This window comes from Mugil cephalus, chromosome 6, assembly GCF_022458985.1.
Source record: "Mugil cephalus isolate CIBA_MC_2020 chromosome 6, CIBA_Mcephalus_1.1, whole genome shotgun sequence".
NCBI lineage: Eukaryota > Metazoa > Chordata > Actinopteri > Mugiliformes > Mugilidae > Mugil > Mugil cephalus.
This window is the reverse complement of record NC_061775.1, coordinates 10,671,599-10,684,124: the sequence shown is the minus strand read 5'-3', so window position 1 is coordinate 10,684,124 and position 12,526 is coordinate 10,671,599. Positions and strand designations below refer to the sequence as shown.

The 12,526-nt window shown below is 44.7% G+C and overlaps 1 protein-coding gene across 1 annotated transcript; it reads right to left on the bottom strand.

Annotated features, from left to right (window-relative positions):
* Positions 1 to 1,835: 1,835 nt before the first annotated feature.
* Positions 1,836 to 12,309, bottom strand: ndnf (neuron-derived neurotrophic factor). The gene is made up of 4 exons (XM_047588062.1): positions 11,868 to 12,309; positions 5,665 to 5,859; positions 5,143 to 5,267; positions 1,836 to 3,963 (listed from the first exon to the last, which is right to left on the bottom strand). The coding sequence occupies exons 2-4, from the start codon at positions 5,856 to 5,858 to the stop codon at positions 2,567 to 2,569; spliced, it is 1,716 nt and encodes a 571-aa protein (XP_047444018.1). The 5' UTR covers position 5,859; positions 11,868 to 12,309; the 3' UTR covers positions 1,836 to 2,566.
* Between the last annotated feature and the right edge of the window lie 217 nt (positions 12,310 to 12,526).

The window sequence follows — 12,526 nt, the reverse complement described above, 5'->3', positions numbered from 1 at the left end:
GCTTTCCTTGGCCACAACAGAGAGAGTGTTTCCATTCACCTGTGACTACTCATCACGTGTGGACATGTGCACTGATGTGTGCCTGCCCCTTTTCTTTGCATCTTTGTGGTCAAGTGTGTCTAATGACCAGGCAGTAATATAAGTTGAGTTCTCCCAGAATTGGTGTTTTTTGAGGGTAGGTACTTGAATCCCACCTACAGCCGTGGCTGGAGTGCCCTTGAGCCCTTCAGTGTGGGTTCCCTCTCTTACAAATGGTCAGGTTAAATACTTTTTATGTGCACATAATGAAACTGTCAGTAAAGCTGGTATGTGCATTTGCATTTATTAGATAAATTTGAGTGAAGGGAAAGATTGTTTCAGACATGGTGGCCTGTTATTTTTTTATACATTCCAAACTATTGCTTTAGACCAATACGTTTCTTATCTTATTTGAGGTTCTCCCACTGAAATGCTAACGTCTCCACTATGACTAGCATAGTAGTTCTTGGTGGCTTATGTTAACTAATGATAGAAAACTTCAGTTAACCTTAAAACGTGTTTATTTTGAAATGCCAAAACAACATGGCAGTGATACACGTACAAAGTACAGACTCTGTTAATGGCTAAAAACAAACGCTAGCATAAATGTAGTCTTAAATAAACAGTCATAAATAGTGTTTCTTTTTTTTTGTACCTTATTGGCCGTGTTATGTACTGTATTTAGGTAAATAGAGCATCAGGAAAAAAAATATTTGACACGCATTTGGCAAAATAAATACAATAATCATAATATCTATGTTTTTTTTTTTGAAAACTACTCATGGTGTGGCTTGAAAAAATGAAAAAAAGTTTCACTGGAAAGTTAGCCAAGGACAGATTAGAGTGACTGGCTATTAATAAATGCTGCAATGTCAAAATTTTAGGATTTACATAGAGTAAATGGTGTATTTACATTATCTATTGTAGATTTATGGAAAAAACGTGAAAGTCTTGATGCAAGCTAAAAGAGAATAGTTTTCTACGCGGGGCCAAAAATTTCAGCGGCAGGGATGAATTGGGCCCGTGGACAACAATTCTTTCAGCAACCGTGTAAGTGACTCTTTCCCCTCTCTATTTATCATAAAACGATAATATCTGCCAACATATAATGGCTTCAACAGTTCGTGTCAAGAGTTATCTCAGTCATTTTAAACTGAAAGAAACCGACTTTCTATCAGACCTCCATTCATCACCATGCATCATTTCATGTATGAGATGCAAATTTCCTAATCCGTAACATCCGGTGCAGCCACAGCATTGTATTTCATCTTTGAGGAGATTAGTGTGTGTAACAGTAACATCGTCTGACTGTTTATATACAAAAAGTATAGATTACAAGAGGAGCATGTGAAACAGATGGTCAGCAAACCCAGAGCTAAAACAAGCTTTCAACCGTCCTGTACTTAGGCTATTTGTAGTTCAACATACTGTACGGCCTGTAGAACATGAATGCTTCTCTGGCAGAAACAAAGAAATGCACTCGCCAAAAATGCCAAAAGAAATATGCAAAATTGAATTTACCATATGTATGTTGACGATGTTCATTGCAAATAACTGCGCCAAGAGATAATACTTTTCCATTTTAGCTGTAGGCATTTATTTCTTCAATTTATTTTCATCTAATAAGTCCTTTTCTGTTGGTCGTTTCTTATCGCAAATCATTTCTAGGATCTCATTTTAAATCCCTCCTTCTATCATATATATTCCGCTTACCCTCATTTAGGTGCGGGAGTCTATAAACACAATATACAGTCGGCTCTTTTATCTTCACGTTAACTACTTGGCAAAAGAACATGACACCCAGGGTGACACAGGGATTACTTGTTCTATATTTAGTCTTTATGTACATGAATATTGGCAGGACAGCTCTGTACATGTGACACACACACACACACAGCGATACAGTGATAATAACACAGATCTCCAGCACAGAACACATTTACAAGATGGGCTCTAGGGCAAACACTGGCTGAGATACATAAGGGAATGTCTGAACTACGACAACTTCCTCATAAAACTGGAATCTTCTTGCAACGGTTATTACTGTCATCAATAAAGACAAACGATCAAAAAGAGAGACAAAAAGTATAAAATAATTTAAACTCATCCTAAAGACATGTAATGAATATGCAGTGAGAGATCTATACAAAGCGGGCGGCTACCGTGTCTCCCTAAGTCAACGTGATTTGAAACCGAAGGACGGGACAAATATGACGGACAAAAGCAAATGTCATGCAGCAACAAAGAAACATACAAGGTGAAAGATGATCTTCTTTGAAGTTCCTCCCCAGTGGCAACATGATGTCAAGACGACAAGCCTTGGTAATAAAGCGCCTCACGCTATGGGCCACCCAGACGTGCCACGGTGAAATGTAAACATAAATATACAGGTTGATATCTCTCTCTACAAACAGTTCAGTCACTGCCACAGGCCCATAAGCTGTGTGAGTAGTCAGTCTGTATACACTCCTTAGTAGAATATCACTTAGAGTTAAATAAACTTATTTAATATATATATTTATAATAGATTTATCCTTTGCAGAGTCATTTAGCAGTACTTCCTTGTTTTCACCAGTTTGCTCTGGTATTTCACTGAGTGACCACTGTGTCCCACCACGTAAACGTCCAGCAGGTAGGTCTTGCCTGGCTCCAGACTCGAGATGGTCTCTGTGGTCACAGCTTTCTGCAGGTTCGGGCTGTGGAAATACTTGCACATGACCTTTTCTGACTTCCTGCGGGTCTCTGGCCCGGCACACTGATTTTGTTCCCGGCGTCTCTGCTCCTCGCCGTAATTGTCGGCCACCTCTTTGCGGTAAATGCAGTACTTGTTGCGGTCCTGTGTGCCCAGCCAGGCCACGGTGACGGAGGAGCAGGTGCGCAGCTTGTCAAAGGCCTTGATGCGGGTGTCCTCCGGCAGCGAAGGGAAAGGCTGCTTGCTGCTGGGTCGTGTGGTGGCGAGCACCTTCAAAGTCGAGGCCCCTTTCCTGCTGCCCCGCAAGCGGATCAGGTACTTAGCTTTGGGCTTCCCCCTCAGCTGGAACTGCCGCACCCCCTCCACGTTCTGGGAGAGCAGCAGCTTGCCGTCGCGCCTCACCTGCACCTGCACGGCATCCAGGCATGTGTGGACGAACAGGGTGACCCTCTGGTGGGAAGACACCGGAGCGAAGCGCAGAAACTTGCTGCCCTTTCTTTTGATGAAAACGTCCGATACTTTCCCGTCCTTCAGCTCCACCGTCTTCTGACGCGCCTCCTCTTTAGTGCGGGCGAAGGTTCCCACGTACGCTGTGCTGGTGTTGGTGGCAGAGTTCACAGCAAACACATCAAAGTAGTACTGCGTGTCTGGTTTTAAATCTGACACGGTGAAAATGTTTTTGTTGCCGATGCACACCTTCTGAATGTCTGATACTTTGGGCTTGGCTGTGTAGGCCCGGGAGATCTTGTTACTTGTGAGGCCTCGGTCCTTGCCAAAACCATTGTCAGAGGGAACAAAACCAAAGTGCACAAAGTCAAATGGGCTAAAATCTCTACCGGGCTTTGGAGCCAACATGAAGGCATCATCTGTGCTGATTTTAGCCTCGGCAGCACACATGCTCTTGAAGTTATGCTCCTTGTTGATCACTACACAGTACTGGACCGGCTGGCCCATCAGAGAGCCCGTGGGTGTCGGTTTCCAGGCAAGTGTAACAGTTGTACGGCCCAGTGCAGTCACATCCACGCGTGGGTCGTAAGGCAGCTCCGGGTAGGGCTGGTCAGACTCTGGAGTTGTGGTTGCGTACACCTTGAAGTTGCTGTCTTTCTCTGTGGACAACAGCTCCAGCTGGTAGAGACCAGAGGACGTGCTGGTGGCCACATAGGACTCCACGTCATTACCCTTGTAGGAGAAGAGCTCTGTGCCATCGTCTACCGTCACCTGCTGTTTCTGTTGGTCCAGAGGTTCAGGCTCTCCTGGAAAACAAAGCCAAACAAGCACTGCATGAGCCCTTTGCTTGACACTGCATCCAAACTGACATTACTAATTCTGGGAGATCTGTACTGTTGACCTTTTACCATATTTTCCTTAACATCGTCTTTGATGAAAGAAAAATTTCCACCCACAATAAAAATGTTTAACGCTGTGAAGTCATGATGAAGCTCTGCAACCCTCATGAACGATTAGCACCCCCCCTCACATGGCAGCCATATTTTCACTCCAAACATCGCCAAAGATCACAGGCCAGCATTCACTTGGCCTTTCCGATGAAGCTGTGCTACAAAGAGGCGCCTTGTAGTTTCTATGTGAGAGAGACAGTCTCAGCTCTTATTCCTGCTTGAGCGAGAAAACATAATATTATGTTTGTCAACCAGAGAGTGTGCTCTGTGGTGTACTAAAAATTAATGCTCAAAGATCTACTCCCACTAGAGACATCAAAAAAAATGGCTGCTAAGACAGGAACACGCTCACTGGCTGAAATGCTGCTGCACCAAATCTTGGGAATTTAGACTTCAACCACTTGCTGTGTGTGTGTCCCGGGTCCTACGTTTGCACTATTCTTCCAGTTCGAGATGAATTCTTTTCTCTTGAGGCAAGGTACATGTCTCCGACAGTGTAACTACCCAATAAATCATGCGGAATATCTGATCTGACAGACGAGTGCAGACACACACGCAGGTGCTCGTTTATTGACATTCAAATATATGCTCACATCACACATCCACGCTCTAAACCACTGCTTAAGTCATCTGGCAAGATCTCTGGTGTTGAAAGGACACCCTCCAGATGGAGAAAGTTTTAATGTGAGGCAGAGAGGGGGAAAAAAAAAATGTAAAGGAAAGAAGGAAGGAAGACAGACAGAGCACGGCGGGATTTACCTTAAGAAGACCAAGATAGCTTAAGTAAAGGGATGTAATGTCTTTGATTCAGTGGGCTGACTAGAGCAGAGCTCTCCTCTGAAATTATAGACGTCAGCTTGGGCCGAGTCAGACCTCATTAGTGGTCAGACTAGACACCACGGCTGTGACTTAATTAAAACCCACCAAAACACAAAGGCTAGCATCAATGCGTAGGTTAATTGTGCGTGGAGGATAGTGATACTTCCACATAACGTGTCATTAACCTCTTCTACCACCGCCTGATGTCAATTATACCTGATCCTTCTCCGCTGGCCTCTTCTGGCAACTCCTGTAGGGTGAGTTTCCACTCCAGAGGAGCGTCACAAGGTGTCACAGTCACAGACAGGGGTGTGTTGTCTTCTTCCACCACAAAGTAGTACCTGGGAAAATAATAGGCCGACGTGAGCACCTTCGTTTGCGATTCGTCATAGTTTTAGCATTAAATAATAATAATGTGTGGAGTAAATGCACGAGACAGAGGATGTAACGCTTGAGCACATATTACTGCTCCACCAACCTTCTCGTCTTTTCTTCTGAGCTGAAACACTTTCTCATCTATTATTTAGTTTTTGCATGGACATAATAGATCATCTTACAGAGCAGCCTCTGATGCTTCCTATCTATTTAGAGTAAGTGGTCAACAACAAGTTCAATGTTTTCTTTGCTGATTGTCAGCAAAGGACTGGCTTGTTTTTTCAGTCTTGGCATCGCGCAGACAGTTTCAATCGCGAGGATTATGTCATTCATTCAGCCATTGTTTGTCTGTGGAGCCCTCACCTTTTGGGCGTATCCCTGAAAAGGTAGCCGCTGATCTCTGCTCCATCCGGTATGACGGACGAGTCGTGGAACAACGACTTGTCTCTGATCTGCATCTGAAAGAGCCCTTCATCTCTCGTGGGCAGTTTCTGGGCCACAGATCCAAGCCCTAGGAGCACCAACAGTACCACGCTCCAGCCTTTACACTGTCTCATTCTGAAAGACACAGAAAAACGACCTTAGTCTCATTAACAGTATGATTATCCAATAGATATTGGCAATAGAATCCAAGTGTTATTTTGGTTTTAGAGCATCGGCTGGATATTTCTGGATTTATTTAAAAGCTAGATAACTACATTAACACCCCTCTAAAGTCTGTGGAAAAACTATTAAGCTACAGCCAGCAGACATTTAGCATAGCTTAGCATAAAGACCAGCTAACCTGGGTTTATTCTGGGCACTTCTAATATGCACACACACACACACACACACACACACACACCATCCCCTTGAAACCACAACTAAGCATTTTTACGCTATTTAAAACTGTTTTTTGGTGGTTAATTAGTGAGTTTTAGAAGTTTGTGCGGGCATTGTTTTTAACCACTGGCGGTCTCCTACTTTTCTAAGCTGAATGAAAGGTGGGATTAATGTTCTGACAAGGAAAATAAAGAGCATTTAAGTCTTTTCCCGAAATGTCAAAATTTTCCTTTAAAGCCAAACATAATGGTATGATGACTGAAAATACTTCAGAGGAGTGAAGCCCATGTGCCATGCTCACGTCATGCTAAGCTAATCGACTGCTACTGAGCTTCATGTTTGGCAGCTCAGATAAAAAAGTAGCATAAGTGATCTCTGCCAATTCCCTGCAACAATTCCAATAACCGTGTTACCCAAAGTGCCTGGCAGTGGACCAAACATAACTATCTGCAATGAAAAAGAAAAAACTGCTTTAGGCATTTTTTTTTTTTTTTATGACAGAGCCAGACAAGCTGCTTTCATTATTTCCATTCTTTGCACTATGCTAATCTAAACAGCTAGTTGAAGGTTAATGTTGAGGATACAAACATAAGATGGAACTGATTTTTCTCAGCTAACACGCGTCAGCAGGCCGAAGTGTACTTCCCAAATTATAAATAAAATACTTTGAACAGTAAAAGCAATCATGACCTGGTGATAAAAGAAAACAACCGTCTGATTTTGTGTCTTAATCCTAAATTAAGCTAAGCTAATATACTTCAGATTGTAGCTTGATTTTGGTACCGGTAGCTTGATGTTTGAATGAAATCATTTTAGAAACTCAATATCTTTATCAAAAATGTCTTTTTTTGTTATGTAGTCATTGTTTTTTCATGTTTGTCTTTTATTTTTTCTGGCATTGAAACTAAAATCTCTTCCTAAAGACGCAGAGCTGTTGGGAATCACGTGGTTTTGGAAACATGCTAACAATGTGGGTTTCTGTAAAAAAACATTTTTTAAAAAATCTTCTACATACTGTGTACTTCGTGCTTCTTCATGTTAAATGTGTTTTCCTGGGAGTTTGAGGATTAATTAACCCGCAACATAAAATCTTGAAAACACAATCACCACCAGTGAGTGAATCAGACATGAAGCAAAGAGGGGGAACGAGTACACCAAGGCCACAGAGAGGAAGGAGGGATTAGATTCAAACAGGAATGTGTGATGGAGGGGACATTGCTTGGCACTCTGAGGAACCACACTATTTCATAAAACGCCTATTATAAAAAATCCCCAAATCCATGTCGTTTAACTTTTATTGACGCTGGTATAAAAATGTTTGGTGGTGCAGTCCACGCTTAAGAGTTGAGGCTCAGGACGCGGTGCAGCTGACCGTTGCTGAGAGCCTCTCACGTATCCCCTGTCTATTGATTTTGTCCCATTGATCGCAGCTGATGGGAACGTTAAATCCCTGGTGATTTAATCAGTGTAATGACGGCAGATTAGCCAGATACTTTACTGCCATTTACTGCCAGTGAGATGGTGTCCTTTTAATGACCCCTCTCCCTTTCTCTGCTCACCCTCGCTTGTCTGTCTCTTTCCCTTGATCACAGTTTTTTTTTTTTTCATCAACTTAATAATCTCTTTCACACTTGTGCACACATATCCTTCCCTTCTGGCTCCTCCTTACATGTTCTCCTCCCTCGCTGTCTCCCTAAACAGAGGCCGATAAGTAAAACCAGAGCACTCGGGCCCGGACGAATCTCCACACGCTACAAACGTGGCTTCATTTCTTACATTGGGTTCCTTTTAAAACATAAGCAGGGGAGAAAAGCCTTGACAGCTCCTGTCAGAGTGTCTCCTTCTTTGCTGTTGTCTGAGCCCAGCCTCCCGTCATGCCGCCAGACTTCAAAGAGCGAAAGAAAAGCCGCCTAAGTGGTACTCCGAGGTTTGACTCACAGAGAGTTGAGATCCTTATCGCCTCGGCTTGTCTCATTCCACTTCAGAAACGTGTCACTCGGAACAAAGACATGTCTATTAATACTGAAGACAGTGCTGAGGTGGTATGTACAGAGCTGCTCAGAGCTGCCTTTCATTCCAACATCCCCAAACACCACAGACACAGCAAGGGCCTCGGTCCCCCCCAGCCAGCTCTGTCCACCACACTGATGTCATTACACATAATGTCTAGCACTCATACAGTGAGGGTTTTTTATCACCACTGTCATTAGCACATCTGACGTGCGCCGTCAATGTGCTCCTCACATGTGACACCACTGATTTAAACCCTGTGAGCTTTCGGCTTCTCCCGCACGCTTCCCCCGCTACTCCCTCGTCGCAATCTAGGCCTACTGTATATTGCAGGGAGATGACATCTGAATGTTAGAACAGTTGTGCTGGGTCACTGCGGTTGCATGGACGAGCGCAGAGTCAACATGGTCACACAGCCTCCACGCTGGATCTGCTTTTACATGCGGCCCTGCACCATTCTCATGCCACAAAGTTCCCATACCAAAATAACACATAAAAAAGCAGCATCTGGAACAAATAAAGTCTAATGTTTAATTAGAATGTGGAAGAATGTATGATCGCAATTTGAGGAAGGAATCATTTTAAGGGAAAGTTCACCCACAGTCGTGTCAACTTTGTTTTGCTGCTTCCTTTAATTTTGTTTTTTAATGTATATTTCTAGAATTTTTTTCGCTTAACTGTTAGTAGGATTTGAAAAGCATTTTGGGTGGAAAACTTTGTGCATGTTCTGAGGGCTGTTCAGTGGGAGTAAAGGACAAATGCTGCAGTTGATAATGAGAGAAAATAGTCCTGATCTTCTTTCCCGTGGCTGACCTTGATATCACTATCAGCATTAAACTGAAAACAACAAAAGTAATGACCCCACCCCCTTGCCATTCCTGTGTAATCTGAGGAATATCATACAGAGTTCCTACTTTAACAGCTTTGACCCAGCTCTAATTTGGGGTCATTACTAGCAAATCGTGTGCAAAGCCAAAACAAAAACGTTCACACTTTGTCTTTACATCTCCCAGATGGATGCAATCTTTGCAGGGACATCAATCCACTGCAAAATTAAAATAATGCCCGAAGATTAAAGCAAAACCATATCAATTACACGCAACGACCCAGCCACAAAATTCATCCACCTGATCAGCTTTGTGTGCACGTGTGTGCTCAAGAGCGTTCCCAGCAACAATACGCTGATTATAAGCGCACAGTTTCCATGTATGGGGATGTTCCTGGAACGCGAGGCGGACCGCGGCCGTGCATCCCCAGCGCGGTCATGCATGTGTGCATGTATGAACCAAGCATGTGCGCGCCAAACTGCCCCTGACCTCGCTTTGTTTAACCGGCCTCCGTCTCATTCCCTCCAGCTCCTTGTCAAGATGGATAAGTCTCCTGCCTGCTGCCACATGGAGCTCATTAACAGAACGGGAGGGAATAAAAGACAGTTTAATTTCAACACAAATAAAGAGACATTTCGGATTCCACCCAACAAGACGCCTGGCATGGGCTCGCGGGACCTGAAGCCTCTGTGTGTTTTCTTTAAGGAGCTCTGAAGGCAGATTTATGGTGGGTCCTCGGTAGCAAGCTCCATCACCGCTGTCTGTTCAGGGCCAATGTGGGGATTGGAGTGAGCGGAGTACATAGTGGGGGAGAGGGTGGGGGCGGAACCACACAGGACCTGGACCTGTTCTACACTGAGGCCAAACCAAATCAGGTCTGGTGCTCTTGGCCAGCTAAACAGCTCATTAATGAATTGGTAGGGACTGTGGTGAGGGCTCCGGTCCAAGAAGGGAGATTTCTATCTGGTGTGTGTGAGCGTGTGCATCCATATGTGTATATGTGCGCCTGCGAGTCCAAACCATCGCATTCCTCTGCTCCACTCTGTGTATAAGTCTAAGTCATCACTCAGGGCCTGTCTCCTCGCCATCCACAACATCACTCACAGTTAGAGTTCGTGAGCTATCCACCTCATCAGAGCCACGAAGGCTGGCACAATAGCATCGCGGAAAGTAGAGCCCAGTTTCCTTTCCTTTTCCTCGCCCCACCCCTCCCCTCTTTATAGTCCATCTCTGGTGCTTGCTTGCGTTTAGCACGGCATCCTGGAATGTCTCTATGCGCAGGGTCGGGTCGCAGGGCCGACTCTCTGCGTAAAAAGCATTCAGATAGGGTCGAGGGTGGGGGAGTGGCAGCGGCTCTGACTGATGTGCTGGCATTGTGGCTGCGAGGGCGATTATAGATTACAAGAGAAAATGCACCCCCATGGGAAAGTCGTCCTCCCACTGCCCATCATCCGGGGCGCACATGCACGGGCCCTGGGAAATGAGTCAATCATGATCCGGTGTGTCGTGCTCGGGGAAGCAGAGACGGGGAGCGCTGAAAGCCCGTTCAGAAGCTTGTGTTAGCAGGCTCTGCCTCTTCTTGTGTCCATCTGAGGGAGCATAATGAGGGGCTTTGCAAAGTGAGCGTGCCCAAGGGGGTGGTAGTGGTGGTGGTGGGTGGGGGTAGGGGGTGGAGGGGGCACGGGGGTGTGGATATGATGAATAATTTAACAAGGAAATAAAAACTTGCGCCCTTAATCTTCCACCACTGACTCTGGGTGTGTGACAAAAGCCAGCGCGGAGAGGAGACTGTATATCCACCGCCGAAGACTGTCACTTCTCTGGACGCAAGCGGCTATAGCAACACTGGCGGAATTCTTTCAGCCGGAGAGTTTTCATATGCAAATCACGGTTTAGTTACGGTATGCGACGCAGACCTTCCCATTTTAAGACTTTTTTTTGTTCATGATTCATTCTCCTGAGAAAGTAGAAGGGAGGCAGTGTGGCTTCGCCCCGCTGCTAAATACAGTTATTCAAATCTCCACTCCGGGTATGTCTCTCATTAAACACCGACTGAGAGGCTCTCACATGGACCGGATGAGGAAAACAACTCCCAACGCGAGCTAAAACTGTCATCGGTCTGCACTGATCCGTTTAATTAAAACAACAAATGCACTGCCAAGTCAAATATGTAATCAAATATGTACAAATGTTTTGGTGACATTAAAAAAAAAAAAAAATCTTCATTAAGCGCTTTACTCCGATCAGACCGGGCTCCCACAGGTGCGTAAAAGCACCCAAGGGCGACAGAGGGGAAGGAAAATTCATTAAAAATGAACTTTTAGCGAAAACTTGTTAAAATTAAAAGTCTGATGGAGGAGAGTAGCTCCTCCGCGACCCATAGCGCGCAGATAGTCAGAAATACTGCGCGTATTGATAAATCGCCTGCACTGGGTGCTGTCACCCCTGGGAGCATGGGAACTGTCGGGAGGCACAAAAGCAAGAGGATTTTCCAAAGTTCATCAGCTCTGCAGCACCGTGTGATATGCAGCTCAAAACCAAAACGAGCAAAAAAAATTTTAAATTAAATTAAAAAAGCATGCGAGTTGAGGCTCGATTGAAATGTGTTTGAAACTTTTAACTTCCCGGAGTTGTAAACCGCAAAACCCCTCTCTTCCCCTCTCTTTCCCCGTCTGGCAAGCGTTTCAAAGGCACTACTTTACTCTGGGAGTCCGGGTCTGCATTTACATGGAGCTTTCATGCACATTTAGAGAAGGGGGGGCAGAATGCTTCAGAAAAGTTGAAGAAGTTTCTTCCTTTCTCTGATCACATAATTCTCTCGAAGATCCGGATCAGGCGCACCGCAACACGCCAGAAGCAAATCACGAAAAAATAAAATAATATATATATAAAGAGAGAAAATCTTACCTCTCGGAATATGAAACGACGAAGTTATCTTCTGAGGGATGGCGCTTCTGGTTCTCAAAATCACTCTTGAAAAATTGCAAGTGGAAAAAAAAGTGCTTTAAAACTAAAGCGAATCAGGAGAAAAATCAAAACACACGTTGTCCTCTACAGTGTCCAGTAGTTCCCTCAGATTTCACTTCTATTGTTGGTGCCTATCAATCGGATTAGGCGACTGCACTGGTGCGCGTTTGCAGTTTTCTAGCGGATTTAACTGGTCTCTGGTGGGCAGGAGTGTGTGTATGTGTGTGTGTGTGTGTGTGAGTGTGAGAGAGAGTGTGTGAGTGGGTATCCCGAGTGCTGGCAGTGCGTCCCTCCCCTGCCGCGCCGCTGCTATTGAAACCTCCACTGGATTGGAGGCAAAACTGGTGCGAACTTCTTTTTCTTCTTCTTGTCCTTCCCTGCGCTCTAGACTCCAAGACACAGAACCAGCCCACTCCTTCAGCGGCACGCCACAAAAAAACGGGGGAAAAAAACAAACAGGGGCCAGACAGAGTGCTCCCAGGTTTGACTGGCCCTCAAACTCTGAGCCAGGAGTGGAGGAGAAGGATAGACACAGCAAATAAAATCTACTAAGCTTGTATTATACAAGCCAGGTAGTTGAAATCGCATAACGATGCGTG